The sequence below is a fragment of the Argopecten irradians genome, chromosome 7, assembly GCF_041381155.1.
Source record: "Argopecten irradians isolate NY chromosome 7, Ai_NY, whole genome shotgun sequence".
In the NCBI taxonomy this organism is placed as follows: domain Eukaryota; kingdom Metazoa; phylum Mollusca; class Bivalvia; order Pectinida; family Pectinidae; genus Argopecten; species Argopecten irradians.
The window spans coordinates 13,164,258-13,189,755 of record NC_091140.1 but is presented as its reverse complement, the minus strand read 5'-3'; the positions used below and the strand labels follow the sequence as shown (position 1 = coordinate 13,189,755).

General features: G+C 33.5%; 2 protein-coding genes across 2 annotated transcripts; both read right to left on the bottom strand.

Annotated features, from left to right (window-relative positions):
* Positions 1–4,136: 4,136 nt before the first annotated feature.
* Positions 4,137–17,320, bottom strand: LOC138327597 (cytochrome P450 2J6-like). The gene is made up of 5 exons (XM_069273807.1): positions 16,546–17,320; positions 12,038–12,368; positions 6,898–7,079; positions 5,703–6,146; positions 4,137–5,181 (listed from the first exon to the last, which is right to left on the bottom strand). The coding sequence occupies exons 1-5, from the start codon at positions 16,874–16,876 to the stop codon at positions 4,997–4,999; spliced, it is 1,473 nt and encodes a 490-aa protein (XP_069129908.1). The 5' UTR covers positions 16,877–17,320; the 3' UTR covers positions 4,137–4,996.
* Positions 17,321–18,560: 1,240 nt separating this feature from the next.
* Positions 18,561–25,208, bottom strand: LOC138327595 (cytochrome P450 2J6-like). Its single transcript, XM_069273804.1, has 5 exons — positions 24,676–25,208; positions 22,987–23,317; positions 20,990–21,171; positions 19,766–20,209; positions 18,561–19,615 (listed from the first exon to the last, which is right to left on the bottom strand). Exons 1-5 carry the CDS (start codon positions 25,019–25,021, stop codon positions 19,434–19,436), a joined length of 1,485 nt encoding a protein of 494 aa, XP_069129905.1. The 5' UTR covers positions 25,022–25,208; the 3' UTR covers positions 18,561–19,433.
* Positions 25,209–25,498: the final 290 nt, after the last annotated feature.

The following is a 25,498-nucleotide window of genomic DNA, read 5'->3' as shown; positions in this document are numbered from 1 at the left end:
CAAAGCAAATTTGAATTTTAAGCATAAGGTTTGGTAACATGATACACTCACTATAAAAATGAAAAACAAAAAATAAAAATTCTAATATGAAGGTTCAACTTTAAAGTTTATTCTGATTTGTAAATACTTTTTACAGATTTGAACCAACTTTGCAATGCTCTTTCTGTAGCAGCACTCAGGTGACCGTCAAGGCCTCTTGGGCCTCTTGTTTCTGAAAAAATGATCTCAAGAAAAATCGTTTTTTTTTAGAATTTCCATGCAGATTGATTTAATTGCAATAAAAAAGCCAATAAAAAGTATACCTCAACACATTGTTTTTCAAAATATGACCGATTTGCTTTCTAATAACCCTTAAATTTTGGCATGAAAACATTAAAAACAGGCGAATCCGTGGTACTTTTCAACGTTTTATGTTATTCATTTACCTTTGTTAGTTTTCTATATCTATTATATTATTGGAGCACATAAGATAACACAATAATTACATATATATGATTTTATTTATTTATTATATAAATTATAACAAACTAGTTTGCAAGCTACATGTAGGCCTGACCACGAACTTTCAAAAAGAATCTAAATCAGCATGAAATATATCAGCTTTTTCTGAGACAAATATTTTGCTCTGTGTGATACTGTATTAAAATGGATTATTTTCCGTAATAGCATCTTTTAAATTATAAGTAAAGATTTAAACAAAACAAAAATGAAAATATTTTCCAGCATTTTTATTTCCGTATTTGTTTGTCCCTTTCCGGACAAAAATTAGTATACAGGTATCTTACGAAGAGCTCAGAACTCGAATGTTTCCATTCAAAACACCACTAACTTTAAATTCCGTCGCCATCCATATACTGTGTAAATTCATTTCCATTCTGAAAAACGATAGGTATCCAATTATAATGATTACGGTAATTCATTTGTTACTACTGACGTAAATATTTTCATTTTGGGTCCCCGTATATCCATGTATATTCCATCTGATTGTTTAGCCACTATTATGATTCTTGGATTTTACGTTATGCATGAATCTTCAAAATGATACTATATTTACGAATTGCTACACCTTTAGATTGATACATGTATTTCGAGTAAACACTAGGAAAGGTTCCAGACGAAATATTTGCTCGAATGCCGATGTCAGAAGCAAGTTATAATAAATTGGTACGGAGAAATAAAATACTCCTTGTCGGATTCCGGAAAGCGACTTTACAAACGTATGACGTCACAGAAGGGACGGTCTACCTTAATTAGTTCTACGAAATATGTTTTTTTCCAAAATAAATGTTTATTTATAATAAGCATAACAACAAAATACACATCTGTCCTCTCACAGGAGGAGACTTATTCGTCGGTCGCACTTTCAATCACACACATACCTTACGTTCATAAATGATATTATGTAACCTTTAATGTAAGGGAGATTATAAACTAACCGGAAGTGTATAGTTTCATGTGGGCGTTTACATCCACACGTGGCCGATAGTACACGCGGAAATATTAGCTGTGTTTGGATGGTGACACACGTGCTTTGTCTCTTTACACCACAGCTATTTTGGGTAAGTACACAATTTTTTCTTTATATATTTTTTAATTGCTGTTGCTGAATCTATACTATCACAGGGACTTTGGAAGTACGTTTACATTGCCGTGTAAACTTTTACAATGTAATGTGTAAAAAACGGCTCATTTCAGTTCCAGTGTCGGTCTCAAGACTAACAAAAATCGGCCTAAATTATTCTTTACCGACACTATAATAGGATCATAACATATAACGGATGCAACAGACTTCCAGGTCTCTTGGTATAAACATATGAATTCACGTTATTTCAGCTTTTAAACAATTTTCATCTGATTATCTCATTGATAAAGCAATGTTAATTGCACATTATATGATCTTAGATAACAAAAATTAATGTAAACTACATAAATAATTAGATAACATAATAACATAATTATTTTTCTAAATAATCATTGAGATGTATGTGTCAAATATTAATTGAGTACGTTTTTGTGTACTTCTGTTTATACCTGTACATTAAGTAGCATGCACCAATATTATGTACCTGGTTACTTTTCAGTATCCAAAGAGGAATATTATACATTGTGGATTTTATTAAAAGTGATTGTTTAAAATTTTCCATGGACCTGAAGAAAGAATAAAAAGAAGAGAAAATACAAAAAACAACGCTGCTGAACACTTCAGAAGAAGGATGTCCTTAGAGGACATAGACATTTTTTTTAATTGTGTGTCATTTTTTAAAAATTTTTTTGATTTACATAATCAGTGATTAACTGTTTATTTGTTTTTACAATTATTGTTGAAGGTGTTTGAGAAATTTAGTATAAAAGATTAGATCTGCCATACACATATTATAAATATCTAGACTTTTTGTCTTTTTTCACTGACATAAAAAAGATGTATATATTGTGTACCCTGCTAATGCTAGCATAAAGTAAAATTGTTTAATTTTTTTGTTTCCTGGTTTGTATCCAATAATGAAATATTTTAATTTTCTAATATTTACAATTATTCCTTATTTATGCATATTCATTGTAAGGGTATTCCAAAATGTTTCTACATGGGCGCACTCGATGTGAAAATGTAAATTACCATCAATCTATTACAAAATGGACACAAGTCTGAATTTTCTATCCTCCTTCTATTCAAATTTTTTTCTAGTTGGAATAATTTTATGAATTAATTTCCATTTAAAGATTTTCAATGCATTATCATGCAAGTTTTTGAAGTTGAATTTAAAATTTTCATGGAAATCTTTGTTCCCAGCATGGAATTGATTTTTCCACTTTTCTATTAGACTTGGGTTTTCTTTTTTAGATTTAATTAAGGTGTTATATATAAATTTATTGGTATACCCATTTAACATTTCAATTTCATTTTTATTTAAATCCACTGGTTCCAATTTCTCAATCCATGATTTTGGTATAGATCTCTTTATTTTCATGAGTTCAGCAATCCAATTGGCTTTACTTATTAATTTTGAATAAATGGTGGCATCATTTAGTTTTCCAGCTTCATCACATAAATCTTTTATTGTTATTATACCACTGTCTATCCATTGTTTAGATATAACAAATTTACCCCCGCATGTGATGTTGGCATTACCCCATATTATTTCATGTTGAATACTTGTAAGTACTTGTATATTACTTGTATTTATATTCTTAAATTTTATCCACGAGTCAAGAATATTTTTGTAAAAGGATGGAATATCTTCTGTGTTTTTGTATCATTCTTAGAGATTGTATTCGCATTCTGAAGACTAATTATTTCTTTCCAAATTTGTCAAAATGAAATTTTGGTATAACTGTCCAGTTTGAAGATTGACTTGTTGTATCAAAAAGCTTTTTTACTCATGTTATTCTTAACATTTTAATGTGAGTTTCAATATCTCTTATTTTCAGACCTCCTTCATCTAATTCATTTATCATTACTTTTCTTTTTATTTTATCTGGTTTATCATCCCATAGATATCCATATATAATTTTGTCTAAAGCCTTAACCTGTTCAGTCGTTACATGCTGCACTGTTGCTAGGAATGTTATTTTCGGTATTATCAATGCGTTTTTAATAGTTGTTTTTCCAATTAATGTGAGTTTTCTTTTTTTCCATTTTTTTATCAGGTAATTCATAGAGTTGATGTTTTCCCCAGTTAATCTGTTCCACTTTTCTTTTTTCAATACCAAAACAAGAGACTTCTACGAAATATGTTATTTATAACATTGTCGCTTCTGCTGACAATGCGGTCTGACCAAGTTCAGCGAAATTATTTCAGTTTCAGCATCTCTGTTTCTGCTGGTGCTGCGATCTTCGGGATTCAACGATATCGCCTCACTCTCGGCGTCTCTGTTTCTGCTGGTGCTGCGATCTTCGGGACTCAACGATATCGCCTCACTCTCGGCGTCTCTGTTTCTGCTGGTGCTGCGATCTTCGGGATTCAACGATATCGCCTCACTCTCGGCGTCTCTGTTTCTGCTGGTGCTGCGATCTTCGGGACTCAACGATATCGCCTCACTCTCGGCGTCTCTGTTTCTGCTGGTGCTGCGATCTTCGGGACTCAACGATATCGCCTCACTCTCGGCGTCTCTGTTTCTGCTGGTGCTGCGATTCGCCTCACTCTCGGCGTCTCTGTTTCTGCTGGTGCTGCGATCTTCGGGATTCAACGATATCGCCTCACTCTCGGCGTCTCTGTTTCTGTTCGCAATGTGTTCGAACTGGATTTCAGAAAACTTTGTTATAAAAACTTTCAGGAAATATCTTATTCACAAGACCGCTTTTATTCCTGCTGATGCGGGATTATTTAGTTGAATGAATCCTCAGCCTTGGTATTTTTTTCTGTGGTGAATGAAATCATCTCTTTTTCAGCATCTCTGATTCTCCTGGCTTATGGAGGTCCAGAAGATTTTTCAGAAATACCTCATTAAAATCTATGTTTTTCCTGTCGTTGCGGCTTAACGAGTTCCACGAAATGATCTCTTTTGCTTTTGGACATGCCGTTTTAATAACATCCACGAAATATTTTCTTTTTTATCTTTTATGTTTTTCATGTAAACTTAACGTTCCAAGAAATAATCTCTTAACGAAATCGACGAAATCATCTCTTCCTCCACAAACAAACATAAAGACAATAGTAAACATTAATGCTGATTTGTGTTTATTATTATCATCTTTACGTTTGTTTATAACAGCAGGTTAAGTAGTTATCAATTTGATCTTTGTGCAATTGGTAATTAAAATTTCTAATTAAACAAAACGAAAACAACATATTAGTGTTAAATGGCTCTCGTGATAGTGACCGAATAGTATATTATTTAAACTTGACATCATTGTTGATAATATTAACTCATTATTAACGGTTATTATTGATATTGATGCAAACTTAACGAAAGAGAGGTTCTTAGCGATGCTCTATTCTGTTATGAAAAACTAAATGTTAATTGGCACAAACATCGTATTTCCTTTAACTTTGCGTCTTCATTGTTTCAGTTTGACGGCCTTGAACTTGAACTCATGCGGCGCATTTGTTAAGGTCACAACCGGTTCAAGCGTTGGAAGGTTGTCTTCGTCCTCAGGAAGAAGCACGAAACGTTGCAGTAGTGACGTCAGAAACAGAAAAAGTTCCATCCTTGCTAGATTTTCACCAAAACAGACTCTTCTTCCTGTTGAATAGACAGACAGACTGCTAATAAAGATTGACTCACTTCTTCATTAATTATAACTTATAATATTAAAAGGTTACGTTTTAGTATGTTAATAGCTTCCCTTCAATAGTTTTCAAGTTAGAAGAAAGTTAATTTCTGAATTTACTTAAATGAAAACGTGATTTTAGAGAATTCATCTTAGTATTGGTGTAAGGCACCAATAATCAAGTTCGTTGTAAAAGAAGATATAGTCACACCTTATTGTTCTAATAGACGTGAATATAACTGCAAAAAGTTAAAATAATATTTCATGCGATTTACACTCTAAAAGCTATCGTAAAAAATTACAATGTATGAATATAGATGCATGTATATGATGATTCAGTTCTATAGGAAAACCAACAAAAGTCTGAGTTTTTTTGAATTTGTTTTAAACATTGTTTCATCTTCATTTATCTTCGCTTGGAACAATTGCATTTTGTCCATATAGACATTGATGTATATAAATATACCTATAAATTGTCTTTTTTCAAACACACCTATAAAGAATGCAACAACACTCCTTTCTTTCCCATTAAGTTTCCCGTCATCGCCAATAAACCTATCTGGGTTGAAAGTATTCGGATCATCAAACATTGACTCGTCAAACATGGCAGATCCCATGTTAGGAATCAGCATATCCCCCTTCCGTAGAGTGTACCCATTCAACTCCGTCTCTTGTTTCACTCCATGTGGTAGGGCGAACGGGGCGATGTTTCCCATGCGTAATACTTCGTGAATAAAGGCCTCAAAATAAACCATTTCCGGTTTATCGTTCAGAGACGGGATACGCGCAAATCCAATAACGTCTGCGATTTCTTTGCGTAATTTGGTCTGTACGTCTGGATAGTGGATGAGAAAGAGGATAGCCCATTTGATAGTAGTGGAAATGGTCTCAGTTCCGGCGGTATATAAGTTGGTCAGTATGATTCTCAAGTTCTCGTCTGAAATCAAAGGTTAAAGAAATATGTGGATTAATTCCTTTTTACACACTCAAAAGGAGTATTTTAATATATTTGAAAATATTAAATCAAATCTCTTATCGTTACACATCTTTCAATGGGGTGCCGCCATCTTAGAAATGTCCCCGTATGTATTCCGTATCAATTTAGAACAAAAGTATAATGGAAAGCACTATGGTCCCCAGCAACCAGTTTAAACATGATGCAGGTAACTTGACATTGACTAGGGGATTAATGCTGATTTACATAACAACATGCAAATTATAACATTAGTGTGTGTGATTTAGCATTACAAAAAACTTCATCATCGACACATGTACATAAAGTATATGTATTGTCTTTCAGATTTTGTCCAGAATATGGTATTAATACTTGAATTGATTAGTATACAGGTTAGTAAAAACGGAACTATCCGTTGACAAAATAATGCTGACAAAGAATGGACAGATTTAACTCCTAATTAAGTATGTGGACATATATGAGTGTGGCGTTTGTGTACTCAAAGATATGTCACGTGAGTTAAGTCTAAGTTGAAATGGTTAAGAAACACTTAATGCCTATATAGAAATCAGGTTTAGAAATCAGATCAAGTAAATTCTATCTTATTACATGCCACACAAAAATAGGTAATCCATGGTAGAAATGATGTCGATCAATTAAATTTGCGTCACATACATGTATCAACACAAAATCGTAATTCATAACATGTATCGAATCAATAAGGTGAACATACCACATAAAACATCTGACTTCCCTTGCGCTAACTCCGCTTTCAAGAAGGCGTCTATGAAATCTCTCACATTATCCTCGTCAAAGGTCGCTCTATGTTGGTCTATCCTATCCTGAAGATACACTTTAATTCTTTCCAATGTCCCGACAGCTGCTTTGAAATGCGTGACATCCCCTGGTAAGAATCTACCAAATGACCATTATGTAATATAAGAATCTTTCATATGTGGATAAGGATAGGGATATTCTACCCTCGGGGTCACAAATTTGTAAAACCCGAGGCTTGCTGAGGGTTTTGCAACATTTTGTGATCCCGAGGGTTGAATATCCCTATCCTTCATATCCACAAATGAAAGAATTTTTTCTCTCATACCTTGACGTTTTAAAGTAATTTTACTACTATAATTTGCCACCATTTTGAAATAAATTCGTAAAAAACCGCGACTACAATTTAATTCGTCTCCATACATGTAAATTGCGTGATATTTTCAATGCAAATCCTGTCGTTTAAAATAAACCCAGTCCAGTTTCTGCAAAAAAAATATGTACCGAGAAAATAGTAATTTTGTTGACGCTGTGACGTCATGAGGCTTTATTACATGGGTAGTCATGCAATACAGCTTCAGGCGACTTGAGTGTATTGGCCTAGAACAGCCAGTAATTCACGTGTAGGTATGAGAGAATACATGTACGTTGTGTTCTATTCGTTATTTTCATTTTTTCCCATATTATGGAATTTTAGAAAAATCAAAATTTTTTATTAATACCAACATTACATATATACTAAAACAAAGAGAGTTATCTTCTTCAGTTAAAAGAATTATGCACCATTATAAGCTATTCATCAGCTCAGTATTTATGTGTTGTTTTTTTTTTTTACTTTTCTGTGTACATTTACCCGCTTTTTTATAAAACTGTTCTAAACGCCAAATTATAATATATATATACATTAATCATTATTGTTTATATATACATATTTTTTTTCTTTTGCAAAAAAATCATATTTCCCTAATGTCATAAAACGTAATGATACAGACTTTCAACCTCAAAACTTATATATTTATATATTCTAAATATAATACAGTACAATTAGTAAGCAATCAATCTTTAAAGGAAATAATTGATGGCAAATTGATGAAAATTATGCAAAGAATATATTTAAATACCTATATGTCTGTATGTATTTTATGTACATTTTCTCCTAAAATAAAAAAAAAATGAGAAAAAAAAAGAAAAAAAACAGATTGAAACAAAGCAATGTAACGAAGAAAAATGTAAAAAAATGTGTTTCCTCTAAAGAAATTAACAAGCTGGTCAGAAAGATCCAAAATACAAAACAAAATGCAGTCGCTATATATAATAGGTAATGCATACATACTGTTCATTTAGGACCAATGTGATTTTCATTTTCCGTAGTAGCATTGATGAGTCTTTATATCGGTTTAAGTAGGTCATTAGTTAACGTCCTGTATATGGCTATACTACCAGCTAGGGGTATTTAAGGTTGGTTTCTTCCCTGTAGGCAATGTAGTGTGCGTATTAATTAATGCCTGCATGTTTTAAGAGAATACAGTATATTTGTGTTTTGTTATTATAAGACATAAGTTATACAAAGTTAGTATTGAAATTTAATGAATTTAAAAGAGGAAGGTCTTTGGAAGTTCAATAACTCTCTCCTTTATGATACAGAATATGTTAAACTGATTAATGAGGAGACACAAAAAAAGATAATTGTCTTCCTGTTTACAATAAAAATGCTATTGGTGACTTAGATATACAATTACCTTGGAAACTCAGTAAATAAACATTAGAGGCAAAACTATCTCCTTCTCATCCCATAAAAAAGCTAAGAAATTTGAAGAAATTTGAAAAATAAAATAAACTGATAGAGACCTTACAAGATTTAGAAAAAACAGTGAAGATACTAATTTGTTAGAAAAAGAAGAAAAAAAGAAAGAATATGAAGCTATTTGTTCATATAAATCTAAAGTTAAAGATGCTTCATCGCCGACAGGGCATAAACGATACTCATCATTTGAACAATAATTGGTGTTAAATCGTGTATAAATATGTCTAATTAACACAAAAAATTTTATAAAATGATTTATTTTACTTTTGGTGCATACACAATCAGTACTTCATTCCATATAGGACATAGTGCCACGGAATTTTTTCGGAATGCAATCAATTATTTTTGAATATTTTGTCTTGAAGTAAAATTAGAAGCTCAAACTTTATGGTGGTAATGGTGTAAAGTAAGTAACTTTTGTAACTGAATAAAAATACTAAATCGCCTGCAGCTGTTTTTGATAGCGCAAAAAATACCATTTGTCAGCAGTGGAGCATCTTTAAGTGGGAGAAAACCCTACCAGATACTTTAAAAAAAATAGAATCTTTTTTTCTAAAATAATTCCCAAAATATAACAAAAGTTGGTACAGTTATAGATTAACAAGTAGACATATTGAAAAATACCAAACAGGTTTATGAAATTCTCTATCAAGAGAACCAACATGTAAATAATCTTGATCTAGACACTAACTAAATTTCCCTGATCTACCAAAACTTACAGAGTCACAGTCTCTAGAAAGGGAGATCACTATATGAAGAATAATAATAGTCCAGGATCAGATGGTTTCACAGTATTTTTTTTTTTTTTGTAAATTGGTAAAATTGGTTGTTCGATTTTTAAATTTTGGTTTTCAAAGGAAGAATTATCAGTAAATCAGCGGCAAGGAAAAATAACATGCATACCAAGACATTTTTTTGAAAAAATTGGCGTCCAGTCTCTTTGCTTAATATCACATATGAAATTGCATCTGGGGTGATCTCCTACAGAATGAAAAGTGTTTTAGTTAAACTTATCAGTCACGATCAGACTGGATTTTTATCTGAAAGATCTGGGATATATATTGGGGAAAACACACGTCTGATATTATGAAATTCAGTGAAGAGGCTTTCGACTCTGTGTCTTAAAATTACATTAGTTTTTTTGGCTTTGGTAATGATATTTTAAGATGGTTTAATACTTTACATAAACATGTTACATCTGCAATTAATCATGGTGGAAATCTCTCACATTTTTCTATAAAAAACGATCTTGTCGTCAAGGTGACCCAATAGCTCCCTATATTTTAACTCTTTATGCAGAAGTATAAGCGGTTCGACTAAGAAAAAAATGAACATATATGGAAAATAAAAACAAGATACAAAAATCTGCATGTCTATTTTGTGAACTGACAGTACGACGACTTCCTCGTATTTTTGTACTGTCGCCATGTTGGATACGGGTAACTGCAGGGTAACTGCAATAACTCTAATCCGCTCCACACCAACGTGACAACTAATTTACGTTTCTGATCATGTATATGGGATGTTATATGAAAGTGTGTAAGTTCATATCAACATTGTCGTGAATATACGCGTATATGTAGTTCATCAGTCGAGTATGTGGTCTGTGATATGTTCTTATTATGTATTCAATATCTTATATGATTTATTTACAGCTACACGTACAGTAGAGGTACTGTATACGTATAAATATTTTACAAATTCTAATGCGTTGTAAAGCCCCTCAGGTCTAATTACTATTACTATTATGTAATTCCACTTAGCGAATGATTGATTTAATTTGGAGGCTGAATATTGTAAGTTACATGTACTTAATAATAAGATTGACTATATAATAAGACTTTAAACAGATATATTAACATATATATTATTTTGAGGACAGGCGCAAGGTTTCATAAATGAACAAAACAGTATCGATCAAATACAAGAAATGAAGCTGTGTAACGTTACGTGTCGGTGTTTTTTCATTCATTGCAGTCTTTAACTTTTATTTTTGAAAAATAACTAAATTTTCAAAGCAATACATTTATTGAAATACCATGACGTGAACTATGAAAACACACATAACACGGATGTGAATTTTGATTTATGCACATTTACTATACCAGGGTATCTTTCAACACAACCTACAAATAGTTTTTAAAAAAAATTCAGAGTGTCAACCTATTACATTTATAGACAGACAGACAGACAGACAGACATTCTTTATATCCTCTGAATCGAGATTGCGTACATGTCATTTTAACATTTCAATTTAACTGCAAAACGGAAGTAATTACATTATAATTACAAGAACTCAGTCATTGAGGTGTACATTCATCTCCGTAAGCATCCCTTCCACTGCATTGCTTAGAGCAACCATCATATTCTGCCATTCGATATCCCCCAGTTGAATAAGTGTCCTTCCGCCAAGAATGAATGAACACTTTTCATCTGGCTCTAATGTGTCAAAACTAACGTATTTCTCTACGCTAATACAGTTCACAATTTGTTCATATAAGTTGTTCCTGCTTTTGTACAGTGATGGACACTCAACTAAGAAATATTTTACGTCATTGTCCACTCGTTTGTTGCACAGTTTGCAAATTGCATAGTTAAGCTCAACCCGGTACGAAAGTTTGACCAATTCACAAATTGTCCACGTATTTTTTGGAAATTTCGATGTTAAATCCCATAAGGGATTTGGTCCGAGAAAATGGTGAGCTGCCTTATAATATGATAAATTAGGACGATTTTTACATTTTTCCGACCATATATCAAAGTAAAAATTTGTCACTGCGTTTTTAATGAACGATTTCCACTGAAATTCTCTATAAAATTCACCGTAGATAACAAAGTCAAAGAAGAAGGCTTCAATGCTAAATTTCACCATTATGTCGAGGATATCCACGATAAAGCTGACGTTTCTAAGTTTTTGTGGCGTAAACCTATTACATTTATAGACAGTACAGTACTACTCATGTGCAAGAAAACACAGATTTTATCTAAGAATCCAATCATATATAATGTAAATACCGGTTAGCTTGTTATAATAATAATAATGAAAAAAGCTAGAATAAAATAATAGGGATTTCCATCCTAAGTGGAAACCACTAATAAGAAAAACAAGAACAAAACAATAGGGATTTCCATCCGAAATAAGGGAATTCCCTTAAAAGTTAAGACATCAATTTAGCCAATTAAATGAAGATTGTATACATGGCAGTAAGTCACAACATTTTCTTCTAACTTTGTAAAAGTATACATCTATTAGCTATAAAAAACAGCATATTTCTGTAAACGAAAACATATATACCTGAGAAATGGGAAAAAATTGATGACACTGGCTTTTGCGATGAGGACGAATACCTGATCCAGCATGTGAAGCAAATTCTTGAACTCTTCTTCATCGTGGTCATATCTCTCTCCAAACGCAATACTACAGATGATATTAGATACACTTATCTGTGCGATGGCGCCGAGGTAGAATGCATCTCCATTTTTGTCCCCCACAATATCCAAGAAAATATCAACTTCTTCTTGTATTTTGGTTTCAAGTGATCTCTTACCAAAACCAAATTCACGCAAAGCTTCAAGGGAAAATGTTCTTGTACGCTTCCAGAAGTCACCTGTGCTACCCGCTATACCTATGAAGACATTTTGAAGAAATATGTAGAACTTTATGTAATGTTGTTCTGACCTGGTGCTCTAATTCATGACCTTGTCGTTCTGACGTTGACACAGGTAAACTACTTACATATTATCAGATGGCGATATACGTAAATTGACCCTACAAACGAACTTCAAAATTCTAAATGTAATCAAACATAGTAGATGTAAATCAAATGGAGTTGATGTTAACGCTACTCGTTTAATTGTTCAAAATTAGTTTATCGCCGAATATTAGGGAAGGGCTGATGAACTGAGACGGTACAGCATATACCGAGTATGGCTATGACGTTGTTATACATGGTGCTTGCCGGTAGCTCTGTATTCCTTTTATGGTTATTTTACCTAGAACCAGGAAACCTTATAATTATGTAAATCCGATGTACCGGAGTAAACTACATTAACTTAAAGATGTCACTGCAAACATCGCAAGTCTCAACTTTGGTGTTTTTCGGCCAACTGATTTTAACATACAGGCAGATTTCACAACCATTTCAGCTGCTTCATTTAAATCAACAAAGACAGGCGTCTGAGAAAGACCATAAAAACATTGATAAAGAGTTTAACCGATTATTCTTGTAGAAATACACAAAGTGCATAACTATTTTTACACCAATCAGCACACCAGGGTGGGGGATCACGTGACTCAAAATGATATGTTTCACGGAAAGATAATGCAAATCCTGCCAATTCAGGCATAGGACAGTTTATCTTGTCATTCAATCCTTATAATGTTAAGTCTAAAACCATCCGTGGTTTGGTATTTATTTGCCTGATTAAGTGTGTACTCTCGTGTACGAAATCATAGTAATTTTGGAGAACATTCTGCAGAAAGATCATACGATCGACAATTTGAGCTTAGATTTGCTTCACGGACAGAGGAAAATTTACTTACAAATTAATATTTCCTCCTATTTTTCACATAGTTTCATATAAATTACTCAATTGTTGTTGAAGCATATGATTTCATTCCCAAACAGCGTAGAAGTGCTTTATTGTAGTGTAAATTAAATCTAAACGATGCATAAATGTGGTTTTGATAAGCTTCATGGACGAACTTGTTATGGTATAATTCACGGACAATTTATTAAGTCCATAATAAACATGTATTTCTATTTCATTCATTACACCCGTATTTTGTCATATTTATTTTGTCTGACGGACACCGTAATAAATCAAGATTTCCTTCAATTTGGATTCAAGACACATTTGTTCAATCTCAAACACATAAAGAAATTAAATTGAGATATTTTAATATGTTTTTTCATCTTTTCTTCCCGCTTATCGAATTTCACAAAAAAAAATATTTATTTGGTTTGGCGAAACCTACCTTTAAGTGTGTACTCTCGTGTACGAAATCATAGTAATTTTGGAGAACATTCTGCAGAAAGATCATACGATCGACAATTTGAGCTTAGATTTGCTTCACGGACAGAGGAAAATTTACTTACAAATTAATATTTCCTCCTATTTTTCACATAGTTTCATATAAATTACTCAATATGTTGTTGAGGCATATGATTTCATTTCCAAACAGCGTAGAAGTGCTTTATTGATAGTGTAAATTAAATCTAAACGATGCATAAATGTGGTTTTGATAAGCTTCATGGACGAACTTGTTATGGTATAATTCACGGACAATTTATTAAGTCCATAATATACATGTATTTTCTATTTCATTCATTACACCCGTATTTTGTCTTTTGTTTCAATATACGTACCTGTAACTGATATTGGAAGGTCTGTCTAGATTATTATACTAATTAGGTGGGCTGAGATACACTAATGCAATGTTATGGTGACTGTTAAAGTTTCGTTGGATTAACATACTACAACGGATTTTTTTGGTTAAATAGGCTTTGTTTGATGCCAAATCAATTTGCGTTTTACAATAAAATTTGTTGAAATTAAATTCATTGGCGATGTTTGATTATATCGACTGGTTTCCATATTCATTGCTGAAAGCATGCTATGATCCAGTGATATGCATTTCCCATGTCAGTAGTTAAAAGTTTATTTTTAAATCAGATTATCATATCATTAGACCAGGGTGGGGGATCACGTGATCAGGTTACATGTACATTTACGGCAAGGAAATTTCCCCAGGAACGTAAAACTCAACACTCATTATCAGGCGTCCGTTTGCCTGCGTGGACAGTAAGTGTTTAGGGTTTTCTATGTCTTTATAATGAATCCATAGAAACTTTCTATCTAAAAAGGGATCTTCAAACCAATGTCAAGGTCAAATTTACGAAATATTGTTTACGTCTTTTTATTTTTTTTTTTCCATTTTTCATACCTTTAAAGTTTGTGATAGATGTTTATGTGTATCAGACGCACAATAACCATTATGTTAAAAGGTAGAAAAACGTAATAATGCTTGTAAGGCTTACACTGTGTATGAAACACTACCTTTGGTATGTTATGTAATACATGTAGTTCGCAAGGTGTTTCACGGTCTGTAGGTTCTATCTAATGCTCTGTACACATTGTATACCTTGTCTACGTCTCGTTTGTTAACTATCACTTACCTGTAAATATACTTTATTTCTGTGTGGTGTTGTGTTAGATATCCCAAATTGATGTAGGAATGAAACTATCTGGTGTTGTTTTGAATTCTATGGTTCAGTAAAAGGCAATATCCTACTATCTAAGAGCGTTTATGGATGCGTTAATCGGATCCAGATGAAGATTTCAACATTCAGGAACATTCATACAGGCGAGTTTTAGATTTATGCTAGTAGCATTTGGAGAATACATATACGTATACCATTCTATTATTTAAGTAGCATCAGTATACGTGTATATACATTTCTTTTTTTGAACAAATAAAATGTACTATAATTTTCAAGCTTACATAGCTTGTTAAGAGATGTTAAGTAAACAAATTATACCATAGCCATACGTTTTATTCTTATTTTACTAAAACATGTGATTTGTAGAAATTGTTGATGAATAAATATAGTTAACTTCAACAAACACGAAAAGAAGGATAAGTGTATCCAGGAAAAAATCTTCCATGTTAAGAGGAGTGAGTCCAAAAAGAAAGGGGGTGTGAGTTTCAGGTCTATATCTAACCTAAATAAAGTTCACTTGAAACATCAGAAAATATGCTATTCGCCGTATTATATTGAACTATGATATAATTCGGGTATTTTGTTTACGTTCTCTCATCACTGCAACTATCCATCAAGTCTTCTCTGGGCGAAAAATATGAAGAAATCATATAGAATTCATCAACTGGCATGCACACTGCATGGTCAACATAGACAGAGGACAGTATAATGTAATTATCCAGGTTGCAGTGTACAGTAAGACCGAATAGCCATGGGTGAGATTTTTATTAAGCAGAAAGCCCCTGTTTTATTATATGCATAAAATTTTTTAAAAAATGTATATATCCTAAAATTGGTGAATTCAATCTAGAGAATTATATGCAGGCTTCACATTTGCATAAAGAAATCCCCCAAAATGGGTTCGAGATAAGTGGTTTAGAGGGTATCCGAATGTGCGTCTCAGATGGAAAAACTCAATACTATAGCAGCAAAAATTGATAGCCGGGGTACGAGGTAAGATTGCTCAAAAGTTTAATGATATACCTTTGTCGAAAAAGGCTCAGTTCCGCTATCACAGCAGTGATGCTTGGTTTTAAACTGTGTCCAAGAAAAGAAATTCTTCTAGAGGGGGTGTAATTTTGGGTTGAAAATCCCAATTTTTTGCATTTTTAAAAAAAAAAAAAAAAAAAAAAATTTGGTTACCATGGTTTTTACAGGCTCACAAAACCACAAAAAGCAGACCTGTCCAAAACTGAACTCTGCATAACAATTGCAAATGTTTTGTAGATTAAATATATATATACCTTTTTATAGATGTCATTTAAGGTTAATAAGCTGTGTGTACATAATTAAAGCCTTCACTTTCTTTTGCTGAATTTTTCAAATTTAATGTACACTGCCACCCCAATAGGCCTGTCATTTTCAGCGCCTGAAACTTGAACCTCTCTTAACAAGTTGACAAATGTCTCCTTAACATATATGAATTGAACACTTTAATGTGTAACAATTGATAAATATATATTTTATTATATTTCATGGAAAAGCATTACGACGTATTGCAAATACAGTATTATAAAATTGGGGAGAAATGTATGCCCACCTCTTCCGTTGTCTGAGAGATGTCTTGAGAGGATATTTTCTGATCTATCCGATAAAGTGTCTCCATGTTTGATGAAAGCTTCTCTCAGAGTATCATATCCGTTGATCACCACCATGTTGCAACTACCAAGTCGCAAACTAAACACGTCTCCATATTTGCGTTGTAATTTCCTGAACGTTGCTGTTCTGTTTCCGGATAGAAACAATGGAAGGTTGCCTATTACTGGGTATCCGACAGGGCCAGGAGGAGCATTTTTTGGTGTATATATGAGCTTCAATAGAAGAAAAAATCCAAACATTCCAAGACCGAAAGTCAGCAGTAGGTCGAACATTCTAAAATATTCTGGTAGGTCAGTGCGTTTTCACTAACTGCTTCTTTTAAAATTGTCTAGTTGAAGGCGTTTAACGAACTTGTCAGATAAACATTGTGTCTGGGTATGAGTAAACTGTCTACTATCTACCCCTTAAATAGACTTGTAACTCAATATAATCTAAAAATATATTGCACAATAATACTGTCTGCTCCCAGGGGGTCACGTCACTTATTTGCAAATGAATAGATAGCTGACTGAGGCTTTAGGACAATACACGTAAGAAAGTGCACTGTACCATACAAATATCAGACAGTTTCCAGTATCATACAAAACACATGAACAATTCTGCCTTTTTACGTGAAGTACCATATTGTATATTCTTAAAGCACATGTGTTGATTTCGATAACATTCGCAGTTCAAAAGCTCGAAAATGTCACCAAAACAACGGTTGCAATTGATGTATTCTGTGTTATAGTACACATGCAGTAATAAAGCCGACACATTCCGTCAGCTTACTAGATCCTTATGCGATCAATGCCCGATTCTACCCTGTGGTTAAAGCGATTACAGAAAGTGCACAGCCGTTTTCTCTTGAAACCACTATCGCCTTACATAGTAAGTCATTTAAATAAAATGACACGTCCATCTGTTCCAGCATGCGATAATTTTGAATGATAATGAAATGGATAAGTTAGGTAAGATATTATTACCATGTTTACAATCATTTACTACATGTTGTGGAATTTAGTCCACTCCCTTTATTTGAGTGAGCGTGCAAGTGATTCTAAATCCCACCAGGAATTATCATTTAGATTTAAATTATAATTTAATGGTGAGCGAAGTCAAAATTTTCTGATGACTTACCTTTTTCGAAGGCAAAAGAAAAAAACACCATGTCTATCAAAGGTTACATTGGCAAAAAATTGGTTCGGAAGGTCGAGATATTTTTTTAGTGTCTTTAACTCTAAAATAATGGCCGGAACCGGAGTCTGAGGTGTATATCCCCACGTTTTAAAAATAATTCCTAGAAAAGTGGAAAAAATAAGGGTCGGGAAACCCTAAACAGACATTTTTTGGCCTAATATAGATTTTTCTAAATCAAAATTCATACCAAAATTAAAAATGTAATAAAAATAATGGTGTACTTAATTTTGAGTTATTATAATTCAAAGATCGATAGTCAAAATTAACCTAACGACCGTTTTATCTTTAAAGTAAGGTCGATGGCTTCAACTTTGTTACATCAATCATTATGTTGATTAAAATCTGTTTTATTAAGTCTTTAGTATGATATCTTGAACAGCCATGACATTAAGTCAAGCACGAAGTCCGTAAAGGATGACTTAAGTCAAGCACGAAGTCCGTAAAGGATTTTGTCCGTCAGCTCTCGGCAACACCCGGATTGACATGACAAAATCTTTCAATCGGGTTGAGATATCCCTGTCGGCTAGATATTCATATATATATGTACCTATGTTTACAAGATTATATAAGTCTTTTCAATACCGATTGATATCTGATTTAACTAGTGGTTTCTTATCGGGTTATTCCTACCATGGAGTAGAAGTTTGTTGACTTTCTTGTCTTAACGTTTATATTGTCTCCAGTGCTACACATACTGCATGTACATGTACATACATGCACATTGTAATAATAATGTTAATGTCACTTGTCTTGGCAATGACTAAAAGTAAAAAAAAGGTCATTTTCAGTTTTATTTGCTATGATATACAGGAATATTGCTACTTCTTGTGATATTTTGAATTATAGAGATAACCTACCAAAACCGAACCTCTGCAATACTAAGAGTGATAATATTAGCATAAATTGCCAGAAGTCCTCTGTATCGCCCACTAAGCCTGAAACGATAAGGTAATACAGACCGGAAACATGTTATCAATTGTTCATAGATGTATTAATTGCAGCAAAATGGCCCTTGTCTAATCCGATTCTCTGAGTGTTCCTGCGAAATTGCAGTACATAAAACATGTATATCCCGAAAATCTGGTTATAATTTTATAACATATAAAACAAACAGATTTTATGAACAGAATAATGAAAAACAACAGGTCCATCTTACCCGGCAAATACTAGTTTTTGTGTAGCTTCCTCAATTCGTGCGCGAACATATTGGTATATATTCTCGATACTCCTGGGGTTACCATCTCTGTCGCTATTCCGTCTTTACATATTACAGAGTTAGCTCCCTTGCGGGTAGGTATCGATTGTTACGTCATTATTTTGTGAACGTGATTCACGTCGTTTTATCTGAAACGTATGACGTTACGCTCGCAAACACATGACGTCACAATCAATACCTACCCGCAAGGGCAGACAACTCTGTAATATGCAAATACAGAATATCCACCTTTTGAATATGTCACACCGAAAAAATGCAGAAAAACAACAGACCAATCACAGGCCTACAGAGACTTCCTTTGAGGTTAACAGACAGCGACGCCAAATTTCAAAGCAACACAGTAAAACTTGGCGTACATGAGTGACAGCGTTTATCATGCAACCTTAAACAGCCATTGCTTCACGACAGAAAAGAATATATTTGATTGACAGAAATTATTTTAGTTTAACGGCCTTGAACTTAAATTCCTGTGGGGAATTAGTTAGCGTCACAACTGGTTCAAGGGTTGGAAAGTTGTTTTCGTCCTCAGGGAGAAGCTTGAATCGCTGAACAAGAGACGTCAGGAACAGGAAAATCTCCATCCTTGACAGACTTTCACCAACACATATTCGTCTTCCTTTTAAATAGATAAATAATGATAATATAACATATTTATTCTACATTGATTAAATTCTATATTTGATGATAAAAATAGGGAAAACGTATAGTAGGGTAAACATATTTCAATATAACTAATCAAAAGAAAATGTCACTAGGTCAAACTTACCTAATCCAAAGGCAATAACATTGCGTTCTTTTCCATTCAGCTTCCCGTCATCTCCGATAAATCTTTCAGGATTGAAGGTTTCTGGATCTTCAAACAAAGATTCGTCAAACATGACAGAGTCAAGATTAGGAATAAGGACATCCCCTTTTCGTAGAGTGTATCCATTTAACTTTGTGTCCTCTTTTACTCCGTGTAGGAGCGAAAATGGAGCGATGTTACCCATGCGCAGTAGCTCATGAATACAAGCCTCGGTATAAACCATTTCCGGTTTATCGTTAATGGACGGAAAACGACCAAATCCGACAACGTCTTCAATCTCTTTCCTTAGTTTGGTTTGTACGTGTGGGTAGTGGATGAGAAACATGATTGCCCATTTAATTGTAGTGGCAGTTGTCTCTGTCCCGGCCACATATAAGTTGGTCAATATTATCCTTAGGTTCTCGTCTGTAAAGTTTATATTTGATAAAATAAGTCTTACGGTGATATATTGATGATAGTAATCAGCGAATTGTGATTCAAAAAGTTTGGAATTCTGTATTGTATACATTGGATAATCAAATTCTGAAGCTGACGTTTAGATTGTTTTATATAGCAATTAAATATGAAAAAAGTGAACAATAAATTCGTCTTGTAAGTGCCAATGTCATTTTAAGGTGTCATCTACATTTATTTCATTTAATTGTTTATTTGAATATGACATACGATATCAGTCTACTTAGTTCGGCGCATTCGAATGATACCGCCATAACCATCTTCAACCTGCTTTCACAATGCTGGATTCACAATTACAGATATATAAACGGCATTTAGATTATTCTAGTAGCGAGGTCATATTGTAAAATATTAACACTTATATATGTATGTTTAAAGTGAAAAGTCGGTCAAAGAAACCAGTCTTAAAGCGTTCGTTGGCCTTCCAAAATATACCAAAAAACGACGGTCAAGTTCTGGTTATGTTATCTAGTTTTGACCATTGAAATTATGGAAGTGCCTTGCGAAAGGACGTTTCGAAAAATAAATTCGTCCAGCTCTTTCAAAGCGAGGCTGTGTGGAAACGTCAACACAGACATAGCTAGCCGGGAGGGCGTGTTAGGATTCCTATAAAATAATTAACTTCTTCGCATGATTTTGATAGGAAATTTTATTTTTCCATTTACCGACTTTAGCCTTCCTTTGTCCGAATATTCACTTAAAAGTATATTGTATATAATATGACAGACATACCACATAAAACATCTGATTCTCCCTGTGCTATTTGCTCTTTCAGGAAAGCGTCGATAAAATCTTTGGTGTTTTCTTCGTCAAACGTCGCTCTGTGTTGATCAATCTGGCTCTGTAGGTAAGATTGAATTTTTTCTGAATTTTTGACTGTTGCTTCAAGGTGCGTTACATCCCCGGGTAAATATCTGTTGAAAACGACAATGGTGCAAAATGATATATATAGATGTTCCAAACAAGTAACTGTTGTTTATTATGTTTATCAGAATCGAGACAGTTAGTTTTCAATTTTTATAAGGCACGAACCTAAGAGTGTCTTTTCAAAATTTGAAAATTTACTAACGAGAGTTTAGATAAATATGATAAATAACAGTCATTTTTTTGAGGAACTTGTTTATCCAATAACTGTAACTGTTACCGTGACGATTTTCTCACCTATTTTTATTGGAGCTTACCACCACATATTACGTCATACATATATTTCTACCATTTACTATTGTGCCTAAATAAACATCAAATATTCTGCTGTTAAAACTTCAGAAAAGCAACAACTTGCTACAAAGACATTAAAAATTGCGCAATGAACAGAAGTCTGAAGTCAAAAAGGCATATCCTTTGGACGGCCGTAACGTATGTATGCGTATTTATGCATTTGCCCCAATACGGGGGTTTCGAGATCCCATAACGACTAAAACGGGTAAAGTACTATTTACAGTCGATCAGTCCCACTTTCTGGTGATTGTCGTCATTTGGCGTGATTTTTATGACGTCATAATCACTGGAAGGTGGGACTGATCCACGGTTAATAGTACTTAACCCACATCGTTTTGTGATCTCAAAACCACCGTATTCATGCACCCTTCGGAGCCCTACTGAGACCCTTGAAAACTAAATACTAGGTTTTTGGAAAAGAGATGTTCATCACTTTATACCATGTCAATATCGATACGGTCACTGCATTATTGACGTTACAAATCACCTTTGAACATGACAAAATAAGTCAAAAATTGAGGTATGAAACATGGATTTTAGTGTGTGCCTGGAAACCTGTCATTGTGAGCTGAATTGTCAAGATACATATATGCAGATGATCTCAAACGATAGAGGAAATAGCAAAGTTAGAGAAAATGGAGAGAAAGGGAACAGAAAAAGTAAAATAGCACCGATTTAAAAAAAATGACCCGTGCGCATGTACTGTAATGGCATCAAACCGAAATCTAGATGCAAACTGCTTTCATAAATGGCATTTGTTATAACCTACTATCAAAATTGAGTCATGTTCGAATCCTGCCGTCCTTTGAAAGGATATGTAACCAATCGGAATCAAGAGAAGTTGAAGATGATCAATGAGATGTATAGAAGTTTAAACATAAATGATAATAAACTGTCAACTGCTATCAAATGTATTGATTTTCCATTGGGAAACATGAATAGTTATGTGATAGACATATTTTAAAAGTAGGTATACATGAAATGCTGTATACGTGACGATAAATACGTCAATTTCTCTATTGGGGATATATTTTAATCATACAAATCTATTTATAATTATGTTACAAGATTGCAAGAAAATGAAATTTCTTTTGTTATCAACAATGTTATATTTATTCCGTAAAATAAAAATATCAATGATAAAAATATCTTCTAGTGGTAAAACTGTTTCATAAATGACATTTGCCATACACGTCTTTGTCAAATATGAGTAACGTCACTTTCTCAAACGATTATCAGTGGTGTAAAGGGAACCAAAATGCACTTCAAAAACACCTAATTAGCTTGACCTTATTTACAAAATAAACAAATAAATAACACAAAATAAAATCATGATATGCAGCGTTTAACTCTCCTACAATCATTTATAGGTTTTAATTTATGATTGATGCTGCCTTCAGTAAGTTAAGATTTTTCCTTATTTTTCTATTGTAATCACACACAAACCTGAGAAAGTGAAAGAAGATTATATTGCAATACTAGCTTTAGTGGAGGGGTAATCACACACGAACCTGAGAAAGGGAAAGAAGATTGCAATACTAGCTTTAGTGGAGAGGACCAATTCTTGATCTAGCAAGTGAAGCAGCCTCTTGAACTCTTCTTCATCGTGGTCATATCGCTGTCCGAACGCAATGCTACAGATAATGTTGGATACACTTATCTGTGCGATGGCTCCGAGGTTGAAAGCTTCTCCATTTTTGTCTGCTAAAATATTTAGGAATATGGCTATTTCTTCTTGTATTTTCGCCTCAAGTGATCTTTTACCAAAACCGAATTCTCTCAGTGCTCCGAGGGAAAATGTACGCGTGCTTTTCCAGAACTCTCCCGTGCTGGCGACTATACCTTTAAAGACAAACATCACAGATTAAATCAATATGGAAAATAATTTGAAAAGTCAAGATTCTCATTTTATTTTATTTAGCTTTTCTTGAAAGAGTTACAACTAACGTATAACCGGTTATTTCCGTGGAGATGATACTTTCCTGATTTCGCGGGACATTCATTGCACATTCGATCCACGAAATATTGAAAAATAATTGAAACCGATTTCCCTTAAATTCAAATCGCGAAAAAAATTATACCGCTAAGATATTTTGTTTTTGTTTTTGGATAAAATTGCGAAGTTTATGACCAGTGTGAAAAACATATAATGTTACGGCTTGTTATGGTGATAAATAAGCTGCTGTTAATCTACTAAATGTTATTCTACCTTTTTGTAATTTTTCGTTGAAGTTTATTTGTTATCAACGGTGTCAAATAATCCACTTTTTGCTCAACAAATTAATACTGGTTTTAATTTTACAAATTACGTTATATCTATCAGGATTTCCAAGTTTGCAAAACAAAAACGGCTAGTCTTTTGTCTGATGCTTTTTTTTATTGCTTCATCCTTTAAATATTTTAACATTTTATACTATCAAAGTAAAATTGTTGAATTTGCGATCGGCATTTCGGTCCTATTCTTACTGCAAACTGTACTGGAAATCTTCTCTTTATACACAATTAAAAGGTATTCAGCAACATTTGCAGCAAGAATAAGACTACAATTCGGGTCGTTAATTCATTCAACTTTGACACGATAATTCACTTTGAAAAAAATAATGTGTATACTTATAATAATATATACAATCAAATATTTATCCATGTTTAAACTCGATTCCTAAACAAACACCATATGTATACCAGAGGACGTTATCTGAGCACCTAAACATGCATAACTACATCTCCGAGTAAGTCTACTCAACGTACGCATATCTACACATTGACTGAAAATCTGACGCTATGTAACTACTCCTCGTGCTCGTTCACACACGTGTATCCACTCATAGTAAATTGTAACATTGTTACATACAAAATACAAAGTCACGTGCGTTACCCGAGCGGTGTGATTGACAGCTGGCGCAACGTCAATAATACCTTAAATTATACTAGATGTTAGAGTCTAGGGGTTTTAGATATCAAACAATTTGGATACGAATGGAAAAATGACTACTTAAATTGTTTTTTTCAATACTGGCCCCTTGCATTCACAGCTAATAGTGGAAAATATAAATGAATGCTTATTTTGTATAGCGAGTGACAAAGGGCCACAAACAACAATCACTTTCTCTCAATACAACTTATATTGATTAATTGATAGTCAAAATAGAATCGACATATGTTTGTATGAAACGAAAGCGGAGGGGAAGATGAACACTTACCTTTTCCATTGCTTGAGAGAAGCTTAAAGATGATATCATTTGGCCTATCCGATAAAGTGTCTCCATGTTTGATGAAAGCCTCTCTCAGAGTATCATATCCATTAATCACCACCATGTTACAACTACCAATTCGCAAACTAAACACGTCTCCATATTTACGTCGTAGCTTCCTAAATGTTGCTGTTCTGTTTGCGATCGCGAACAGCCCAAAGTTGCCTACCACTGGGTATCCTAAAGGGCCAGGAGGGGAGTTCCTGGGGGTGCATATTAGCTTCAAGAGGAGCAGAAGTCCAAATACCCCAAGACCAATGGTCAGTGGATCCATGGTCAGCAGAAAGTCAAGCATTTTGATAATCCGAGTATGTCTGACAGGTAATGGTCAACACTTTAACTATGTTACGCTGGACAGTCACTGAGGTCCTGACCTTATTTTAAGAAATCACGTGACAAATGAGACTAGCCGTTGAGTGACCACTTGCTGATAAAGGTCCAGATACGATAATACTTTCATTGTATGTAAAGGTCATTGCATGGCTTTGAGTACCATGTTATTTATTACACATGAGCAAAGTATGGGTGTAATAAGTCGTGAGTGACGAGAAATCAATTGACATGTAACTTACTACATGCTTGTTAACTTTTAACAAAAGACTGGACGATTGAAAAACTCACGCCTTTTAAATTTTATACCCTGCACTTCCATTGTTCTATCATTGATTTACCTGCATCAATTATATATGCATTTCAGTACTTTTGTTGTACTAGGGGATTTTGATGCAATCTTTATTTAACAGTGTGTCATTACCTATTGTAACGAGCATAA